The sequence below is a fragment of the Hemitrygon akajei genome, chromosome 23 (assembly GCF_048418815.1).
Source record: "Hemitrygon akajei chromosome 23, sHemAka1.3, whole genome shotgun sequence".
Taxonomy (NCBI): domain Eukaryota; kingdom Metazoa; phylum Chordata; class Chondrichthyes; order Myliobatiformes; family Dasyatidae; genus Hemitrygon; species Hemitrygon akajei.
Genome location: NC_133146.1, coordinates 6,495,863 through 6,516,921, shown reverse-complemented (window position 1 = coordinate 6,516,921; position 21,059 = coordinate 6,495,863). Strand labels below are relative to the sequence as shown.

The 21,059-nt window shown below is 39.1% G+C and overlaps 1 protein-coding gene across 1 annotated transcript in view; it reads left to right on the top strand.

Annotated features, from left to right (window-relative positions):
* Positions 1 to 21,059, top strand: part of cfap58 (cilia and flagella associated protein 58) — a 272,272-nt gene that overhangs the window by 54,445 nt on the left and 196,768 nt on the right. Inside the window, exons 7-9 of the mRNA XM_073026872.1 lie at positions 254 to 413; positions 7,216 to 7,298; positions 12,763 to 12,954. Of these exons, the coding sequence (XP_072882973.1) occupies positions 254 to 413; positions 7,216 to 7,298; positions 12,763 to 12,954 (435 nt within the window). The remainder of the gene's footprint in view (positions 1 to 253; positions 414 to 7,215; positions 7,299 to 12,762; positions 12,955 to 21,059) is intronic.

Below are 21,059 nucleotides of genomic sequence, written 5' to 3'. Positions count from 1 at the left end.
TTGACACAAATCACGCATTTCAGTGTATATTTTGATATTTTGATGTACATGTGACAATTAAAGCTAATCTTTAATTTTTAAGATTGCTGAAATGCTCATCAATATCTTTACCTTCTGCTTTTGACTAAATTATTGCCGACACATGTCGAACTGCAGTATATGTGAGAAGTAAGAGAAACATGTAGAGTAGAAAACATTTTCTCTTTGTAAACTAGCTTATTCTAAGACAGTGTATTTCTATCATCTGATCCAGACAAAAGAAGAAGATGTGGCTCAATTGAATCAAGAGGTTGTCAAGTTGACCAAGATGAGGGAGGTGTTACAGCGAAAGTTGCATCAAGTTGAGGACCAAAAACTGGATCTTGACCACCAGCGGGAAACACTGAAAAATCTTACTGTTTCTCTGGAGAAAGGTAGAGTCATATACATACCAACTACTTAGTGTAATGCAATCTTGATTAAAGTGTGCTTAACCTTTGCCTAGTATTAAGTATATTTCACTGCACAACAATATTACTATTTGACTAACATACTTGGATTTAGGATGCACATGAACTTTTTACTCCATGATTTTTATCACTGTGTATCACGAGACGTTAGGCAGACTTGGATTGTTTTCTCTGGAGCACCAGCAGCAGTGGAGCTTATGTTATAGACAAATAAAAAGTAGATAGTTTAAGTCTTTTTCCCACGGTGGAAATGGCTACTACTAGGAGGCCTAGCTTTAAGGTGAGAAGTAGAAAGTTCAAAGGTGATTTACAGGGTAAGTGTTTTACACAGGGAGTGGTAGGTGCTTGAAAAATGCTGCAGGGAGAGATGGTGGGTGCAGAATACAGTAGCAATACAGAATAAGGGGCATTTAGACAGACACGTGAACAGGCAGGGAATGGGGGTGGGTGGGATATAGATCTTAATCAGGTAGTTGGGATTTGTATAAATTGACATCATGGTCAACCTAACACACACAAAATGCTGGAGGAACTGAGCAGATTAGGCAGCATCTATGGAAAGGAATAAACGGAAGCTATTTCAGGCCCTTCATCAGGACTCCTGTTCAGCATGTTCCTGTGTTATATTGTTCTATATTGTTTGTAATAACATATTCTTCTATTACTTTCCATTTCACATAAGATCTGTATTCCCTGTAAATTCATGTCTTTTGCTTGTCTCTACAGCACATTTTGCAGCAGGTTCTGTATTCCAATTACATTCTGCACAAAGAACAAGCAGCTTGTGAATTTCTTACTGGAACTATCAGTTCGAGTTATAGTAGTAAGGAAACTTGGAAATCTCTTAAAACTGTGACACTCTTCATGCAGTAACAAAGTATTAGGGTATTTTGCAAAAGAGACGTGTTTTAATGATGAACCATATAAACAAAATCATATGTGCTGGCATTGGACAGGGTCCAGAGGAGGTTCACAAGGATGATTCCAGAAATGAAAGGGATATCATATGAGGAACGTTTCATGGCTCTGGGTCTGTACTCGCTGGAATTCAGAAGGATGGGGAGGGATCTCATTGAAACCTTTCGATTGTTGAAAGGCCTAGACAGAGTAGATGTGGAAAGGATGTTCCCCATGGTGGGAAAGTCCAGGGTAAGAAGGCACAGGCTCAGAATAGAGGGGTGCCCTTTCAAAATAGAGGTGTGGAGAAATTTCTTTAGCCAAAAGGTGGTGAATTTGTGGAATTTGTTGACACGTGCAGCTTTGGAGGCCAGGTCATTAGGTGTATTTAAGGCAGAGATTGACAGGTTATTGATTGGACATGGCATCAAAGGTTACAGGGAGAAGGCCGGGAACTGGGGTTGAGGAGGAGAAAAAAAAGGATCAGTAATGATTGAATGGTGGACCAGACTCGATGGGCCAGATGGCCTAATTCTGCTCCTATGTCTTATGGTTTTATGTGAAACATTGTAGTAATAGTTGATTTAATAGAGTACAGATGTCTTTTGGTATTGATCAATGTAGAAGAACTTCTTAAAGTCCGACATTAGTCATCATGCTCAAGGCCTTCGTGAAATGCAAGTCATGTACCTATTGCTTAACCTACATAGTCATCAAACTATAATGATTTTGGTTATAGAGTTCAATATAGTTCAACAGCAAGATTTGCTGAGACACACCTCTTTGATGAATATTGCATGCTTTGCATCCTTCGATAAACAATTATTCAAAATTATAATTGAACTTGAAGGGCACCTATATCTGTTCCCAGTAGTTTAGATTTAAACAATTTTATCATTTGGGTTTTAGAATGAATATGGTGGAATGTTTCAATAATAACAGCTGGATAGGACATAAATGTTTTCATTTGTAACTCCTTTACGTCTCAGTAGTTTACCTGCAAGTATATGTGTTAACCAAGTTTTATGTGGAAAAAATGAAGTGACTAAAAGCTCTAGGTTCAGATAGACTGCATTGCACAGTTCTAAATTGATTGCACTCACAACTTACTATGTTCTGGAACAGTTGCAATTGATTGTTTGATCTCAAATATAACACTTTTTTAAAGAAAAGATGGAGAAAGGGAAGAAGAAAACATAAAGCACCAAGATGGCATCAATTGAAGGAATTTAGCATGTCAGGCAGCATCCCATTTATGAAGGAAAATGGACAGCTGATGTTTCAGGTTGAGACTCTCCATAAATGCTGCCTGACCTGTTAAATTCTCCTGGCTTTTTGTGCGTTGCTCCAGATTCCAGCATTTTCTGTCTCGTTTGTCTCCAAGCCTCTGGGAAAATTTTGGATTCATTTATTAAGGTTGTGGTGACAATAAATTTAGGAATCCAGGTTATTAGGCAAATCGATATGGTTTTGTGGAAGAGAAATTTTGTTTAACAAGTTTGGTCAATATTTTGAAGACGTATTTAACGGGAGAACTAGCAAGGGAAATATAGCTGAATTTCAAAGATATTACATAAAAAGATTGTTGTAAAATATAGGTTTACTGAATTGGGAGTAAAATATTAGTACGAGGAACAGTTAATGGTTTAAAACCAATTGAGAATAACACAGTCATTTTCAAATCATTGGAGGCTTTACTCAAGTGTATCCCAAGGATCAGTATTGGGCACTTAGTATTTGCAATTTATAGAACATAGAACATTACAGCACAGTACAGGCCTTCAGCCCATGATGTGTGCTAACCTTTCAACCTACTCTAAGATCAATTTGCCCTTTCCTTCCACAAAAACTTCCATTTTTCTGACATCCATGTGCTAAATTTACCTTCATGTGAAAAATAAATTTAAGATATACAGGGTGCGTTTTGTCCCAGGTTGCTGATAGTTCAAGTACGAAAATGATATATGAGGAGATGAAGACTTGGCAAAGAGATCTCGACAGATTAAGTGAGTGAGCAAGAAATAGCAGCTGAGGAGCAGAGTAAAAAAATACTAAGTTTATTTATTTTGGTAATAAGAGAAATAAAATAAAATTTTATTTTTGAACAGTGAGAAACCAGTACAGGAGCTGTATGAAACCTGGAGTGCTTATGTATGAAAGACAAAGTTAAAGAGCAAGGACTTATGAATGCAAATAATATGTTGGCTGTTTTTGTGAGAGAAACCTAACTACAAGAATAAGAAAACTTTGAAGTGTATGGGGCTTGTATATAATTTTATCTGCAATTTTGATCTCTGTAGCGTTTTATCTTGGGACTGTGAAATATAGAACTGCATTAATTTCTGGGATGAGGGAAATCAGAACCAAAATTATTATTTTTTACTTACATAACATGAAATTTGTTGTTTTGCACTAGTGGTACATTAGCAAAGACAAAAATAAATAAATCGTATAAAAGGCGGCATAACAAGGTAGTGTTCATGGGCTCTCAAACTGTTCAGAAATCTGATGGCAGAGGGTAAAAAGCTGTTCTCAGTTATTCAGTGTGAGTCTTAAGACTTCCATACCTCCTCCTTGAGAGTAGTAATGAGAAGGGAGCATGTCCCAAAATTGAGGATCCTTCATGAGGCACCACCTCTCGAAGATGCCGTGACAATGGGGAGGATTGTGCTTGTATTGGAACTGGCTGAGTTTACAGTCCTCTGCAGCCTCTTGTGATCTTATGTACCAAAGCCTCCATTCGAGGGTTGATTAGAATTCTCTCCATTGTACATCTGTAGAAATTTGCAAGAGTTTTTGGTAACATCTAATCTCCTCAAACTCCTATTGCTGTAGAGCTGCTGGTGTGTCTTCATGATTTCATCAATATGTTAGACTCTGGATGTTGATGCTCAGGAACTTGATGCTAAACAGATTGAATAAAGTAGAATTGTAATAAATAAGAGGTCATTATCGTTATGAACTGTGTCATATGATGTGGGCGATCATAGTCTTGACTGTGATTGTTCTTTGGCAAAGAAGTGGTTTGCCATTTCCTTCTTCTGTCTTTACAAGATCAGTGACCCCAGCCATTATTAATACTCTTCAGAGACTGATGCCTGGTGACACTGGTTGCATAACCAGGACATGTGATATGCACCAGTTGCTCATATGACCATTCACCACCTGCTCCCATGGCTTTACATGATTGGTCAGGAGCTAAGCATGTGCTACACCTTGCCCAATGGTGACTTGCAGGCTAACAGAGGGAAGGAGTGCCTTACACCTCCTTTGTTAGAGATGTACACCCACCACCTTAAATAAGAGGTAATATGTAAATCTAGGAGGCTTTGCTTTAGGATTGACAGGGTAAATGTCATTATTCCTTATCAATCCAGAACTCAGAAACAATTCTAAGGATATGGAATCAGTCAATTATACCTGAGAGGAATTTTTGTTTACTCAGAGTTGATGACCCTTCTGACAGAGTCCCTGCCGAAGGGTCTTGGCCTGAAATATTGATTATACTGCATGGCCTGCTGAGTTACTCCAGCAGTTTGTGTGTGTTGCGAGTATTTTAGATGGTTAGTCAGAGAACATATTGATGGCTGAGACTGAAATGTCTTTTGACACCAAGTGAATCAAGAAATGTGGATATTGGATAGGAGCATGATTTCAGTTAGGCATTCATCCATGAGTATTAAATGACTGAACAGGCTTTAGGTGCCAAAATTCTGCTTTTGTTTCTATTTCTGATGTCCTTAGCCTTTAAAAGTGCCTCTGATTTGGCAGGGATTGTCAGTTACTCAGAAAAATATTTCTGTACTAAAGAATAGATATTCCTCTGGTGAGTTTGATTGAACAGAGATGAAGATGATGCCAGAATATTGTGCAATATATAAACAACTATTTTGATGGGTAGTGAAGCAATGCAGGAAGAGGTGAAGACACAGGCGACTATAGATGCTGGAAATCTGGAGAAACGTACAAAGAAGCTGGCAGAACTCATTGGGTCAGGCAGCATAGGTGCAGGGACATGGACTGCCGATTTTTTTGGACAAGTCCCTTCATTGGGACCGGGAAGGGTCTTGATCCAGAATGTCAACTGTACATTTTCCTCTATAGATTAAGCCTGATCCACTGAGTTCCTCCAGCTCCTTTGTGTGTTGCTACAGTTTGAGTTTCCAAGGCTGTTTTGATGACTTACTCATAGCTTAAAATAAAATCTGTAGATGTACCTGTACATATTGTATCCCCATTGTTAGAAATGGGATAGGAGGGAATAACTGAAGGTGGAAAATAGTTTTATTGTTTAGAAAAATAACTTGCACCTTTCTGCGTTTCCTTTATAGTCATGTCAGTGATAACTCACACATTTCTATCTTTATTTCCAAATTTTCCCCAGAGTTGTCTACTGAATTAAGATCTAGTGGCTGTCAGGTAGAAAACATTCAGAGAAATGAGCTTAAAATTAATGCAGGGTGCTTTAACCAAATGACGACTGGAGTTGTGATTTGGTAAATACAGTGTGTGTGGTTACAATTTAGAATCTTAACCCTACATGGGTAAAGATACTAGCAACATTTTCAGTAAGAGACATATAGTACTGTGCAAAAGTCTTGGGCGCACGCACACACGCACGCACGCACGCACGCACGCACACACGCACACACACACACACCTCTAGGATGCCTAAGACTTGCAGGAGCAAAGGATGTGGGCAAAGCTAGGTTCAGTTATTCTCAGATCTTGGCAATTCGTATTCATGCAAGGAGACATTATTAGTGCATTATTGATTGTGGTGTGTCCTCCAAAAGCAAAGCCTTTATATACTTTTCAGTCAGCTTATTGATCATTACAAAATGTCTCTCTGGTGTTTCCCACTCGCTTCCCATTCCCTACCCCTTTTCTGACCATGATTCCCCTCTCCCTGCCCCCTTCTCACTCTCAATACACAAATGGAGATCCATATCAGAACCCTAGCTATATAGATGTGCCTGAATTTTGTACAGTACTGTAATTTTCAAACTACAGTGACTTCTGGTTAATTGGGACACATTTGGAACAATATATTTTGTTCCAATTAAGTGGCTACCCCAATTAGCCAAAGTTTCATGGAAATAGTTAAAAGGTATCGAAAATATAAATAGAGTAACAAATTATAGACTTAAATGAAATACAAAACAAATAAGAACACTACCTAACTACTATAGTATTATAAAACTGTATTAGTTTCCAATACTTATCGATGGAGTAATTCATCTGCGTTGCATTCTTTTGACTATAAATGAACAAAATCACTGCAGGCAGATATTAGACTGCCTTCATACAAGGTATCCTCCAAATCTTCAATTCATTGTAACATTCAAGATAATTGCCAATACCTTCAAATTCTTTGTATTTCCTAACCTTTTGAAGTAGTGTAATCATTTCATTTTCTCTCCCGGCCATTTGTGGCATCTCCAAGCCTGAATGCTTGAAACCATAGTAAGGAAAGCAGTTCTGAATTGTCTTACTGCTTATTTCTTGCCAACTATCAGTGACAGACGTTGTGCTTTTTGAAAACTGACACTATTTTAAAACTGATCACTCAAAACACAGTGTAATGCTTAATGGCCACACAAGGGCATGCGACCAGTGCTGGTTAGAAGCTGTTCATCAACAGTTTCCTGCTCCACTTAAGTGGCATTGTGTCCCAAATAAATAAAGGGAATCCCGTTTATTTTCTTAATTATCTTATGTTCTTCAAGAGTTGTCCCAAATAAGCAGCTACCACTGATTCACCAGTGGCCTAAATAACCGGAATCTGCTCTATATAGGATCTTTGATTCTTTTCATAGATTGAAAGTGATATAACAAAGCCTCTTTTTTTTTGCCATTTCCTCTTCAGAGCTGGAGTCTACCAAAAAACAGGTTGAGCTTGATAAGAAAGCAGTTGATGAGCTGGTTAGAGAACGAGACATTTTGAATAAGGTGAGGATTGTGAGAAGTGCCACTATTAAAGTTATAAAATATCTGAAATTGCAAAATAATTTATAGATTATTTTTTACCAGTTGCAGATAGACATTAGATTGACACTTAATTTTCTCTGATGGTTTATTGAAGCTCAAAATATCTTGACTGTCAAAACCCATGCATGCATATTTATAAAGTTAGCAATTATTACAAGATAATTATTTAACCGATCGGGGTTCTCAATTTGAATGTTTAATCTTGATCAGATTAAATGACAGCACAGGCATGAAGGAATGAATAACCTGTTTTCCATGTGTCTGAGTTTGCTTCAGTCCCCTTTTCTAAATGACAGAGGCATTTTATAATTGAATTATTATCATTTTATAAAATAGAGCACCAGAACTGGTGCTCCTGATGCGGCCTCCTCTGCGTTGGTGAGAGCTGACCGAGGCTAAGAGAGAACTTTGTTGAGCACTTTGGCTCCATCGCAAAATGCAGGATTTCCCTATGGCCAATAATTTTAATTTCAGTCCCCATTCTCATTCTGACATATTGGTCTCTATTGCCTTGATGAGGTCACTCTCAAGTTGGAGGAGCAGCACTTCATATTCTATCTGTGTGGCCTCTAACCTGATGGTATGAATATTGATTTCTCCTTCTGGTAATTTATTTCCCTTTCTCCTGGTGCCCCCCCTTCTTCCCTTTCTCCCATAGCCTCCTTTCCTCCCCATTAGATTCCATCTTCTCTAATCCTTTACATTTTCTGTCTGTCACCTTCTTGTTTCTTATGTCATCCCTCCTCCCCCCCCACCCACAACCCACCTGGCTTCACCTATCACTTTCTAGCTTATCCTCCTTCCTCTTCCCTTATTTCTATTCTGGCTTCTTTCCCTTCCTTCCTAATCCTGATGAAGGTTCTCAATCTGAAAACTGGACTGTTTATTCATTTCCGTTGATGCTGCCTGACCTGCTGAGTTTGTCCAGCATTTTGTGTTTGTTACACCAAAGCTAATTCAGATGACGTAGAGGTTCATTTTCACTTCTGGATGGAAATCACTAACAATATCACCATTGTATTTGCTTGTAACAAAGTCATTATTGGCCTGTGTACTTCGTGTTATCATGGCCTTTGATGTTGTAATATAAAGTTACTGTATATAGCTTCCATTAAAAGGAAAGTGTGGTTCAACTATTGAACTCCAGTGGCCATTCAGCAATTCCTGCATGAGGATGCATAACTGGTGAATTTGCTACATACTCCTATGTGATATACAGAATTGTAAAGGGTATAGTTGGGGTAAGTATAAGCATGCTTTTTCCACTGAGGTTAGGTGAGACCAGAACTACAGGTCATGAATTAAGGGTGAAAGGTGAAAACTTAGAGGGAACATGAGACAGAACTTCTTCATTCAGAGGGTGATGAGAGTGTGGAAATGGTGGATGTGGGTTTGATTTCAAGATTTAACAGAAATTTAGATAAATACATGGATGGGAGGGGTTTGAAGGGCTATGCTGCAGATACAGGTCAATGGGGTCAGTTAGCATGATAATTTGGCATAGGATAGATGGGCTGAAGGGCCTGTATCTATGTTGTAGTGTTCTATGACTTCATGAATTGAATTAAATTGAATTGACTTTATTACTTACCTCCTTCAAGTATATGAGGCATAAAAATCCTTATGCAATGTTTTTGTTCAAATGTGCAATTATAGTAATTTATAATAAATATTATGTACATCAGGATAGTCAATATAACATATAAATACAGTTGTGTCAGAATGAATTAATCAGTCTGATGGCTTGGTGGAGGAAGCTGTCCTGGAGCCTGTTGGTCCTGGCTTTTATGCTGCGGTACCGTTTCGTCCCCAGTGATCCTTCGGGCCCTTTTTACACACCTGCCTTTGTAGATATCCCGAATAGTGGGAAGTTCACATCTACAGATGCGCTGGGCTGTCTGTAGCACTCTCTGCAGAGTCCTGCGACTGAGGGAAGTACAGTTCCCATACCAGGCAATGATGTAGCCTGTCAGGATGCTCTCAGTTGTGTCCATATAGAAAGTTCTTAGAATTTGGAGAGCCATACCAAACTTCTTCAACCGTTTGAAGTGAAAGAGGTGCTGTTGTGCGTTTTTTTTCACCACACATCTGGTGTATACAGACCACGTGAGATCCTTGGTGATGTTTGGCCTGTCTCCATTCCTCCTGTAGTCCACAACCAGCTTCTTTGTTTTTGTGATGTCAAGGGAGAGGTTGTTTTCTTGACACCACTGTGTCATGGTGATGACTTTGAGATTAGGCCAATCAGTGTAGTGTCGTCAGCAAATTTAATCAGCAGATTGGAGCTGTGGGTAGCAACACAGTCATGGGTATACAGAGAACAAAGCAGTGAAATTTATTCTGATGAATAGTTTGGCAAAGCCTTAAGTGCATCTGTAAAAACTCCTTCCTCCTCTTCCTTCGCTTCCTTCTCTTCCCCCTCTTCCCCTTCAGCAATCCCACATGGTTGAGAACGACTTCCACTTCTATTCTGTTAGGTGTGAGGCCTGACAGAGTCTGATGTCAGGCATGTAAATAGCAGTGGTTGTTCACTAAAGCTGACCAAATGTAATTAAGATTCTCATTCTGGGGATATTAGTGTTGGAAAGGATGCTAACATTAGTTCACTTTTCCTGTCAGTGGAGTTGGAAGTTTTTGAGGAAATATCATTGATGCTATCTATCCAGTACTTTGTAGTGCCTGCTATATGTAGTGTATGTCTCATAAGTATATGGGAGGGGAGGAATCTTTCTTTGCGCAGGAGGCCATGAGCTTGGTTTCAGGTTTGAAGTGTCCACAGATGACCACAGCGTATTCTGACACTGTGAAGACAATGGTAAATTTCATCATCAATATCTGCCCTTACTGTGAAGTAGCTATTGGGACAAAGTGAACAGTCTTCATTTACCAGTGTCATGTTATGGATCTTTATCATGGTCCTTACAATTTAGCAAATGTAACATATCCTGCCATTACATATATAATTAACTTAAATATGTAGGCTTGAAGAACTGACGTCATTTGTGCATTGTTGACTTGTCAGAAGTCCATAACGGATACTCAAAAATGGATCTTAAAATTTTCAGATTAATAGGATTAGAAAAGTTGGAAGAAGCCACCCAGATTTCCATGGTGGGGAGGCTCATTGCTTGGTTTTTAGAATTATGGAAGTCTTGTACTTCTATATGCGTATTTTTTTAACTTGATTATTTTCTGTACCCTAGTTTGACTAATCTTCTTGCCACAGTATATTGCATAACCATGCATTAAAGACCTGTGATATGAAGGAAAACTACTTTTCTGCATGTGCAGGAAGGTTGTGGAAGACAATTCAAATATCTTCCTGCAAATCTCATTGATATTCACACACTCTGCGATAGAAACTCATCTTTTGTTTTAAGCCCTGAAACAGTTTCTAGAACATCGGTTAACTGTTGTGAGTCCCTATATTTACTTTTGGCATACAACTGGCATATTAGTGACTAAAGCCAAATATACCCTGTACACTTTTTGTGTCTTGGGATCACTTCCTACAAACATAGTCTCTATTCCTTTCATTCCTGCCCCATCATGAGGTTTTTATCTTTCCTACTAGGAAAACTCATTGAATTTACTGAAGAATAGAGTTAAAAATTTTCTTCCCAGTGGTTTGTGGTTTCTTGGTCTACAGTTTTGAGTCAATTTCAAAATCAGATTTTAATTTAATTAAATCTACAAAGGCTCTGAACAACTCTATCATATGTAGCATGATAAATACAATTCAAAGAAAAAACTCTTTAATTCACTGACGTGCCTGCCAGGTGATGCTGTAAGTAATTAGAAAATCTAGCATCAGTTCTGCACGTGTTGCAAATTAGTGAAAGAATATGTTGGCATTACTATTGGGAAGGTAAACTTCCATTGCAATGATTATAAACCCTGATGTAGACTGGGAGATCACTTCATCAAGCACCTTCGCTCCTTCCGCCACAAAAAGTGGGATTTCCCGATGGCTACCCATTTCAATTCTACTTCCCGTTCTCATTCCAATATATCAGTCCATGGCCTTTTCTGCTGCCAGGATGAGGCCATACTCAGGCCGGAGAAGCAATACCTTATATTCTTATATTCTGTCTGGGTAGCCTCCAACCTGATGGCACAAACATCAATTTCTTGAACCTTTGGTAATTGTCTGACCCCCCCCCCCTTCACCATCCTCCATTCTTGTTTGCTTTCCCTCTCTCATCTTATGTCTTTACTTGCTTATCCCCTCCCTCTGGTGCTTCTCCCCCTTTCCTTTCTTCTATCGTCTTCTGTCCTCTCCTATTAGATTACCCCTTCTCCAGCCCTTTGTCTCTTACACCAATCAACTTCCCAGCTCTTTGCTTCACCCCTCACCCTTCATGGTTTCACCTATCACCTGCCACTTTGTACTTCTTCCTCTCCCCACCTTCTTACTCTGACTTCTATCCCCTTCTTTTCCTGTCCTGATGAAGGGTCTCAGCCGAAAACGTCAACTGTTTATTCCCATCTATAGATGCTGCCTTACCTGCAGAGTTCCTTCAGCATTTTGTATGTTTTTTTATTATAATCATGGACATTGCCATCTGTTATGAAAACATTGGGATAAAATGCACACCGGTGAAAGATATATAAAATGACAATTTTCATTGTCATTGCTTATGCAGAATTGACATTAAAATATGTCTTAAGGTTGGGCTATGAATTGGGGATCGACACAACAGAACACAGAAATGTAATTTAACTCCCATTTTAGAGTACCTTCTATATATATATATATTCTAAAGTTCTGTCAATTTTTATAATGAAATCTCTGTCAGTAAGCTCATTGTCATTTAATTATACCAACTTGCCAGTGGTGACATTGCAATAACTTCGTGAGTAAGAAGACTTAGTTATGGTATGATATATTAGTATTGACATTTTACCATATAAATACGAGAAAAGGAATTTATGATGAAACAAGCTGACAAGAATACGCACAGACATAAGATTTTTTTATATAACTGCATATAGTCAATTGCTTTGCTATGTCAATTTCTATTTTTGTCTTCAAGATTAGCTGCTGACAAGTTTTTTTTAGTCTTGGTTTTGTTATGAAGGTGGTATAACAAAATAATAGGGAAAATTATCGTAAGTGCATATAAACTTCAAAATATTTATCATGAATTAATCAGCTGAGAATGGACTAGTTTGCTGTATTATTCATTGCATCCATTTTAGGCAGGTTGAATTTTTAAAATTCATTTTCAGGATCTGGAGAAGTTCTGGGAAGATTCACTTCTCTAAATTTCAGAAAGCTGTGTATTTCACATTGATATCATTTTTACCTCTTGTAGAATTTTAGGTGAGGTCTAAAGTTTGGTCAAGTTAGAGCTAGTTATATCATCGACCCATTGTAAAAAGAATGTGGAACAAAATTTCAATATACTTTTCTTTTCCATAGAATGTTTTGAAGGCAGTAGGTGCTACTGAGAAACAGATGAACTTGGTCAAGCTTCATGAACAGTCTAAAAAGGTCCTGGATCAAGAAATTCAAAACTATAACCTTGAAGCACAGAAGCAGAGGAAAATAATTTTCCACCTGGAAAAGGAGAGGGATCGATACATCAATGAAGCCAGTGATCTTACACAGAAGGTCAGTGTTTAGCAATACATTAGGTTAATCCAACTTAGAAGTCCATAAGGAACACAGAGTTTGCAAATACTACTCTCAATTTAAGAGACGCAATGTTAGCTCATTTTGATGGAAAGTAATTAAATTCAAAACTACAATGAATTAAACATTAACTTTGCTAAGGATTGAGACGGAGGGAGATATGAGTCAGACTGGAAGCCAAATTAACACCTAATGATGTAATTAAATTAACATGCTTGGTACCTTATATTTGATGGGTGATAACTGATACAATTACAAACAAAGCCCACTTTAATCAAAAAACACTATTTTGGTGTGCTTCCAAAGGTTTGTTTCACGCCCTAGCAAATTCATGCAGTGGCAGGTGAGGAGATAATTGGCAAACATACTTTTATTTGGCTGCTGCTTCCACAGTGTTGCTGGTAAACAGGCCAATTTACCAGCCGGAGGGCACAACTAGGGAATGGGAAAAGGTGTTATCAAAAGCTGTGTTTCACAAATGTTCTTAATCTTGCCATTTCTCATTCTAGCTGTGCAGGATTTCATATCACGCTGGCATCAGAAATTGTTCAGAGCCAGGTTCCTCATAAGGGGGCTCAGTTAATAATGTGTTGCTTGCATTTTCCTACAACGTAATTAATTGCAATTTGTGTCAACAGGTTACTTAGTTTCCTGTATTTAAATCTAGTTTTCTTTTACAACTCACACATTATGCCTCTCTGGGGCTGTAATCCATTTAGTTGTCATGGAAGATCAACTATCGGGTGACCATGTTGATATTCAAGAAGGGGTGGCAGGCTACTCAACCCTTGAAAAGTGTTGCAGCAAGCTGTTCATGTATTAACTTGAAATCTGCAAGCAAGATAATAGTGATCCCATAGAGAAAAATCAACAACTTTTTTAGAATTACCAGAGGCATTTGAAACATTCTAAATAGCTGACATTAGGTAAAATCCTTCTTTTCATTTTAAAGACATCTGCAACATGATCATTTTGAAATAATCTGACTATTTGGAGTTCAGATTCCATAATTTGTACTTTGATCAAATCCAGGAAGTTGATTTTTTTTCTTCATTTTAACTATATTAAGTATACAGTCTATATACTGCTACTTCTTGATTAAACTTATTTTCCTCTTTCTTCCTTGAACTAGTAGTGTCTGACACAGTGAATCTTGACCCTTAATGTAAAATGAGCTTTTTTTAAAGTGGATTCACTTAGTAGAAGAAAACTACCAGTAGGGAGCATCTTTTGCCAAATAGCAATTCTTTGCATTGTGTATTTGATTGTGTGTTTCTTTAAATAAATCAACAGCAAAATAATAGACATTAACTGGTAAGCTCAGTACAAAAATAAGGATATGACTTTTACTCATGGATTATTAGAATATGAACTTGCTTCTACTGGAAATAGCTGAATGAAATAGTTCAGAAACCAGATGACTGTGCACTCAGTGGCCACTTCATTAAATATCACCTGTATGTGGTCTTCTGCTGGTGTAGCCCATCCACTTTAATGTGCATTCAGTGATGCTCTTCCACACATCACTGTTGTAATTCCTGAGTTGCTGTTGCTTTCCTGTCAGCTTGAACTAGTCTGGCCATTCTCCTCTGACCTGCCATTAACAAAGCATTTTTGCCCACAGAACTACTGTTCAGTGGGAATTTTTTTGATTTTTTTGCAACTTTCTCTGTGAACTCTAGAGATGGTGAAAAATGTTCCCAGGAGATCAGCAGTTTCTGAGATACTCAAACCACCCCATCTGGCACCAACAACTATTCCATGGTCAAAGTCACTTAGATCACATTTCTTCCCTGTTGGTCTCAACAACAACAGAATCTCTTGACCAGGTCTGCTTGCTTTTATACATTGAGTTGCTGCCACAAGATTGGCTGATTAGATAGCAGGGGTATGGCTGTACCTAATAAAGTGGCCACTGGGTGTATAAATACAGTGGGAGAGGAAAAACTTCTACTGTTTTTGTCAGTTGTACAAGACATTAGTGAGGCTGTATTGTGTACAGTTTTGATTATTCTGTTACAGGAAAGAAATCATTAAATTGGGAAAAAAATGAGAATACTGCCAGAATTTGAGGGCCTGAGTTAGAGGGTGAAGTTGGGCAGGCAGCACTCTATTCTTTGGAGCTTAAGAGACTGCGGAGTGACATTATAAATATACATAAAATCATGAGGGGCATTGATTGCGTGAATGCACACAGTCCTGTTCATAGGGATAGGGAATATAAAAAAAAACTAGAGGGCATATGATTAGGTTAAGAGGGGAAAGGTTAAAAGATGCCTGAGAGGCAACATATGTATTCACTCAGAGGGTGGTGAATGTATCTTTTTACTCTTTTGTGTAGTGATACAGTGTGGAGTAGGCCCTTTGAGCCATGCCACCCCAGCAACTTCACAAACGTGATTAAACCCTAACCTAATCACGGGACAATTTACAATTTGCAATGACTAGTGACCGATGTGGTATGTCTTTGGACTGTGGGAGGAAACTGGAGCAGTCACGCATTCCATTGGGAGGACACACGGAGACTCAGTACAGAATGGTGCCAGAATTGAACTGTGAAACACCCTGAACTGTACTAACTGTTAACCACTATGCATGGCACCCAATATATGCAATGAGCCCGAAGAAGTGATTGAGACAGGTCCAGGGACAGGAAAGATTTAGCGGGGTATGGTCTAAGTAGCCTCTTTCCATGTTGTATTACTCTGTGACTTTATGACTGAGCTGAGACATACAGATTATGTACTGCGTAGGCTTGTTGAGCCAAATGGCATATTCCTGTGCTATATTTCTTGTTTAAAATCAGGGCTGTGAGTCTGTAACTGCTTGATGTCTCTTCACAAAAGCAGCACTGCCTCAGTCTATCTGTGTAGTAAATGGGTTCTACTTGGAGTCTTTTCTAACTTATGCTGCCCACATTCAAAATGGCCTACATCCTCACACCTATTCCCTTCACACATTTTTTAATGAATATACTAAAATATCTGAGATTCTTTATGTGTGGTCTTGCTTTCAGCGGCTGGTTAATAATGTTCATAACTGAATACTAGAAAGAAAAATACTAATTTTCTGTTGAAACTTTAGTTTCACAAAAATGGTCAGCTTTATTATATTGTAAAGCTGTAAATGTTTAATTTATTTTCAATTGGTACATGTTTTCTCCATGACTACCTCATATTTCCCTTCTGTCCTGGCACTGTCATAAAGAAGATACAAGTTTTATCTTTTTATGTTAACACCTGCTAAAACAGAATATTGGCCCTCTATTAGAAAACTAGAAATGCTATATTTATAAAACAGCTAGTTATTGGTGGTACTGACAGTGGTGACGTGGTGAATACACAATCTATCGAAAAGACAGGCAGGCTGACAGAAGAGGAGGAGGAGGAGGAATGGCTCTGCTAGTTTTAAAAAATACTAAATCGAATCTTTAGAAAGAGGTGACATAGAATCCGAATATGTAGAATCCTTGTGGGTAGTGTTAAGAAACAGCAAGGATAAGAAGACCCTGATAGGAGTTATTTACAGGCCTGTGATTTACAGTGGGAGATTTAAAAAAAGCATGACAAAAGGGCAATGATATATTAGTCATGGGGGATTTCAATATGCCAGTAGATTGGGAAAATCAAGTTGATGCTGGATCACAAGATAGAGAATTTGTGGAATGCCTCTGAGTTGGCTTTTTGGAGCAGTTGTGATTGGGCCCAGTAAGTGATCAACAATTCAGGATTGGATGTTGTGTAATGAACCAGATATGATCAGGGAGCTCAAAGTACTGGAACCCAGAGGCAACAGTGTTTGTAATATGATAGAATTTATGCTGTAATCTAAGAGGGAGAAGTTAAGTCAGATGTATCAGTATTACAGAGAAATAAAGGGAGTTACAGAGGCGTGAGAGAGGAGCTGGCCAAAGTTGATTGGAAGGGGACACTAGTTGAGATGACAGCAGAGCAGCAAAGGCTGGAGTTTCTAGGAGCAATTAGGAACATGTTGGATAGATCTCAAAGAGGAGGAAGTATTCTAAAGGCAGGATGAAGTAACTGTGGCCCACAAGAGAAGTCAAAGCCAACATTAAAAGCAAAAGTGTGGGTATATAATAGAACAAGAATTAGTCAGAGGTTAGAGGATTGGGAATTTTTTAAGATCCACCAGAAGGTGACTAAAAAGCACAGGGGGGGGGGGTGGAATGAAATATGGAAGTAAACTAGCCAATAATATGAAAAATTATACCAAATATTTTTTCAGATTAGAGTAAAAGAGAGGGAAGAGTAGATATTAGACTGCTGGAAAATGATGTTGGAGAGATGGAGAACAAGGAAATGGCATTTAAACTAAATAACTATTTTGCATCAATCTTCACTGCGGAAGCAAGTTGGAGTCAATTGTTAAGGATGTCATTTCAGGGTACTTGAGGGCACATAACAAAATTGGCCAAAGTTAGTATAGTTTCCTTAAGGGAAAACCTTGTCTGACAATTTCTTGGAATTCTTTGAAGAATTAACAAACATAATAGACCAAGGAAAATCAGTGGATTTTGTGTAGTTGGGTTTTCAGCAGGCCTTTGCCAAGGTGCCACACATGAGGCCATTAAACAAGATGAGAGCACAGGGTATTACATAGAACATTGGCTGATTGGTAGGAGATAAAGAGGAGGAATAAAGGCATCCATTTTGGATTGGCAGCTGGTGATGCGTGGTGTTCCACAGGGGTCTTTGTTGGGACCACTTCTTTTAGCATTGTATGTCAATGATTTGGATGATGAAGTTGATGGTTTTGAAGTGAGCTTTGCAGACAATACGAAGATAGGCGAAGGGGCAGGTATTGTTGAGGAAGCAGAGAGGCTGCAGATTGGGAGAATGGGCAAAGTGGTGGCAGATGGAATACAGTGTCAGGGAGTGTATGGTCATGCACTTTGGGCAAAGTGGTGGCAGATGGACTACAGTGTCAGGGAGTGTATGGTCATGCACTTTGGTATAGAAGGAATAAAGCATAGACTATTCTCTAAATGGGCAGAACATCTAAAAATCTGAGGTGCAAAGGGAGTCCTTGTGCAGGATTGCCTAAAGGTTAATTTGCATGTTGAATCAATAGTGAGGAATGTGAATGCAATGTTGGCATTCATTTTAAGAGGAATAGAGTATAAAAGCAAAGATGTAATTCTGCATAAGGCACTGGTGAGGCCTCATTTGGAATATTGTGAGCAGATTTGGGCACCTTATTTAAGATGTGCTGAAATTGGAGAGGGTTCACAGGAGCTTGACAAGAATGATTCTGGGAATGAAAGGGTTATCAAATGCATGAGAAAATCTGCAGATGGTGGAAATCCAAAGCAACACAGAGCAGCGATTGAAAGCTCTGGGCCTGTACTCGCTGGAATTTAGAAGAATGAGGGAGGATCTCTTTGAATGCTATCACATATTGAAGGTCTAGAAAAATAGATGTGAAGAGGATGTTTCCTTTGGTGGGGGAGTCTAGGACCAGAGGACACAGCCTCAAAATAGAGGGATGTCCATTTAGAAGAGAGTAGTTACTACTTGTTACGTTGCTGGCGTTTAGGGCAGCAATGAAGGTTCTCCATCTCTGTCTGTCCTTGGCCATCTTTTTTGTGTCCCAGGTGTGGTTTGGGGTCTTTGTTTCTGCCTCTACGATATGGCACCAAGTTATCTTTGGTCTACCACATTTTCTGTGCCCTTTGGGGAACAAATGGAGTGCTGTCTTTGATGATGGAGTTGTCCTCTCTTTTCATCACATGCCCAATTCATCTCCATTGTTTCCTTATGATGATTGTGGCCATGTCATTTTGATGACCCAAAGGAGTAGGGTGTGGTTGGAGTTCTTTCTTGGCCAGAAAATACAGAGGCTCATGGTGTGGAATGATGACAGCTTGACAAGGTGCTCTTTGTCATTCACCAGCATTCTGACTCGTACAAGCGTTCAGACAGCACATAACTCTGGTACAGCTTCATCTTAGTGTAGACGCTGTATTTGGTTGATCCCCATATGTTGCTCATTGATCTGAAGATATTTCTAGCTTTGCTGAGTCTGCACTGGATTTTTTCTTTGGTCTCACCATCCTGCCAATTAAGGCTGCCCAAGTAGGTGAGTCTGCCAGTGCTGGGTTAGTTGATACCATATGCTTTGATGGGTGGAGGAGACTCTACATTGAGGGTCATGGTCTCAGTCTTTCTCTGGTTGACTCCGAGTCCAACCTATCCACCAAAGGTATACAGGTGCTGAGTTTTCTCTTGTACGTGATAGTAATACAAGATCATCGTAAGGCCAGGGTCTTCTGAAGTAGAGAATAGAGTCCACCTAATGCTTCTTGGCTTTTCTTTCATTGTTTTCCTCATAACCCAGTCAATTACCAGGTTAAATAATATCATCCACATCACACATCCTTGCCTGACTCCTGTCCTGACTTCAAAGCTGAAATTGTAGTCTCCAAATGTGCAAGTGAAATTAGCATAGAAAGCTGGATAAGCTGGACAATTTTAGAAGGGATCCCATATGATCTGAGAATTCACCAGATGCTCTCCCTGTGGATGCTATCAAAAACCTTTTCAAAGTTCACAAAATTCATATACAGTTGTCTCTGTCACTCTGTTCTATGGTATTACGCAGTGTGAAGATCTGGTCAACACAGACTCCATTCCTCCTGAAGCCAGCTTTCCTTTTCCTTGAGCACACATCAACAGCATCTGTAATCTGTTGAACAATGATTTTGGCAAGAATCTTGCTGGGCACTGACAAAAGTGTGATGCCACACCAGATGTAGGAATCACTTAGCGCTCCTTTCTTGGGGATCCTAACAATAACTCCCCTTGTCCAGTCCTTGGGTACTTGTCCCTGTCCCCAGATTATAATAGACAGTGGTTGCAAAATGGCTGCTGCAACTTCTGGTTCAGCTTTGAACAGTTCAGCATTCAAATTGCCATGTCCTGAAGCTTTGCTGTTCTTTAATGATTTAATCAGAGCAACAGTCTCTTCTTTCTTGGGTGGATCTGCGTTGACATCGACGTTGTCTGCTGCCTCTTGTGTGTCATGTTCTTCACTTTGTGGTAGTCTATTCTGTAATTCGCTGAAGCACTCCACCCATGTGCTTCTTGCTCTTTGTCAAAAGTATACTGTTATAATCTCTCACAGGACCACTGGATCTGGACGGGAACTTACTGCATACCAATTTTGAAATCTTATATATATTTCCCAGATCACCTCAGCTATTGCTGTTGCTTTGGCCTCTTTTGCAAGATCTTCTGTGTAGACTCTCTTATCCTGTCTTACAAGTCTCTTCACTTTCTTGTTAGCTTCAGTGTATGCTGGTTGAAGTTTCACCTTAATTTGTGTAGATTTTACATCTAACACTTTCATCTTATTTTTCTGTGTTTCTTCTAAGGCTGCACACGTGTCCTGCTGCATCCATTCTTTGTTATTCTTTCCAGCTCTGTATCCTAGACAAGCCTCACTACACTCCTTGAAGACTGAAGCAGTCAATTTCCACATAATGTTGATCCTGTCTACTGACACATCCTCATCAAGGTCTTGAAGACCTAGAATTTGATCTTAAGCTGAATGGTAAAGGCAGATTTCACACTGATGTCCTTGAGCTTCTCAACATCAAAACGTCTTTGTACTCATGTTCTGGTCCCAGTGCTTCTCAGCCTGAGTTTCACCACCGCTACAACAAGGTGGTGATCATTTCCTTTATCTGCTCCTCTCATCATCTTTACATACTGCAAGGATTGTCTCCACGTATCCTGGATCACTAAGTATTCAATCTGGTTCTTGTCGCATCCATTGGGTGAACACCATATCAGTTTGTGGAAAGAGGGTCCCCCCGCCATGACCAGATTGTTCTTGGTGTAGAATTCCACCAGTCTTTCACCATTGTTATTCATCCTTCCACATCCATGCAGGTCCATGACCCTAATGAAGTGTGATTTGTTATTTCGCACTTTGGTGTTCAGATCTCCCATGATGATGATTGGTGTTAACTCTGCCTCTGATTGTATCTGCATATAGAAGATGTCCTTTTCTTCACTATCATTAGTTGGAGCATATCACTGAATTCCAGTCTTGTTAACTTG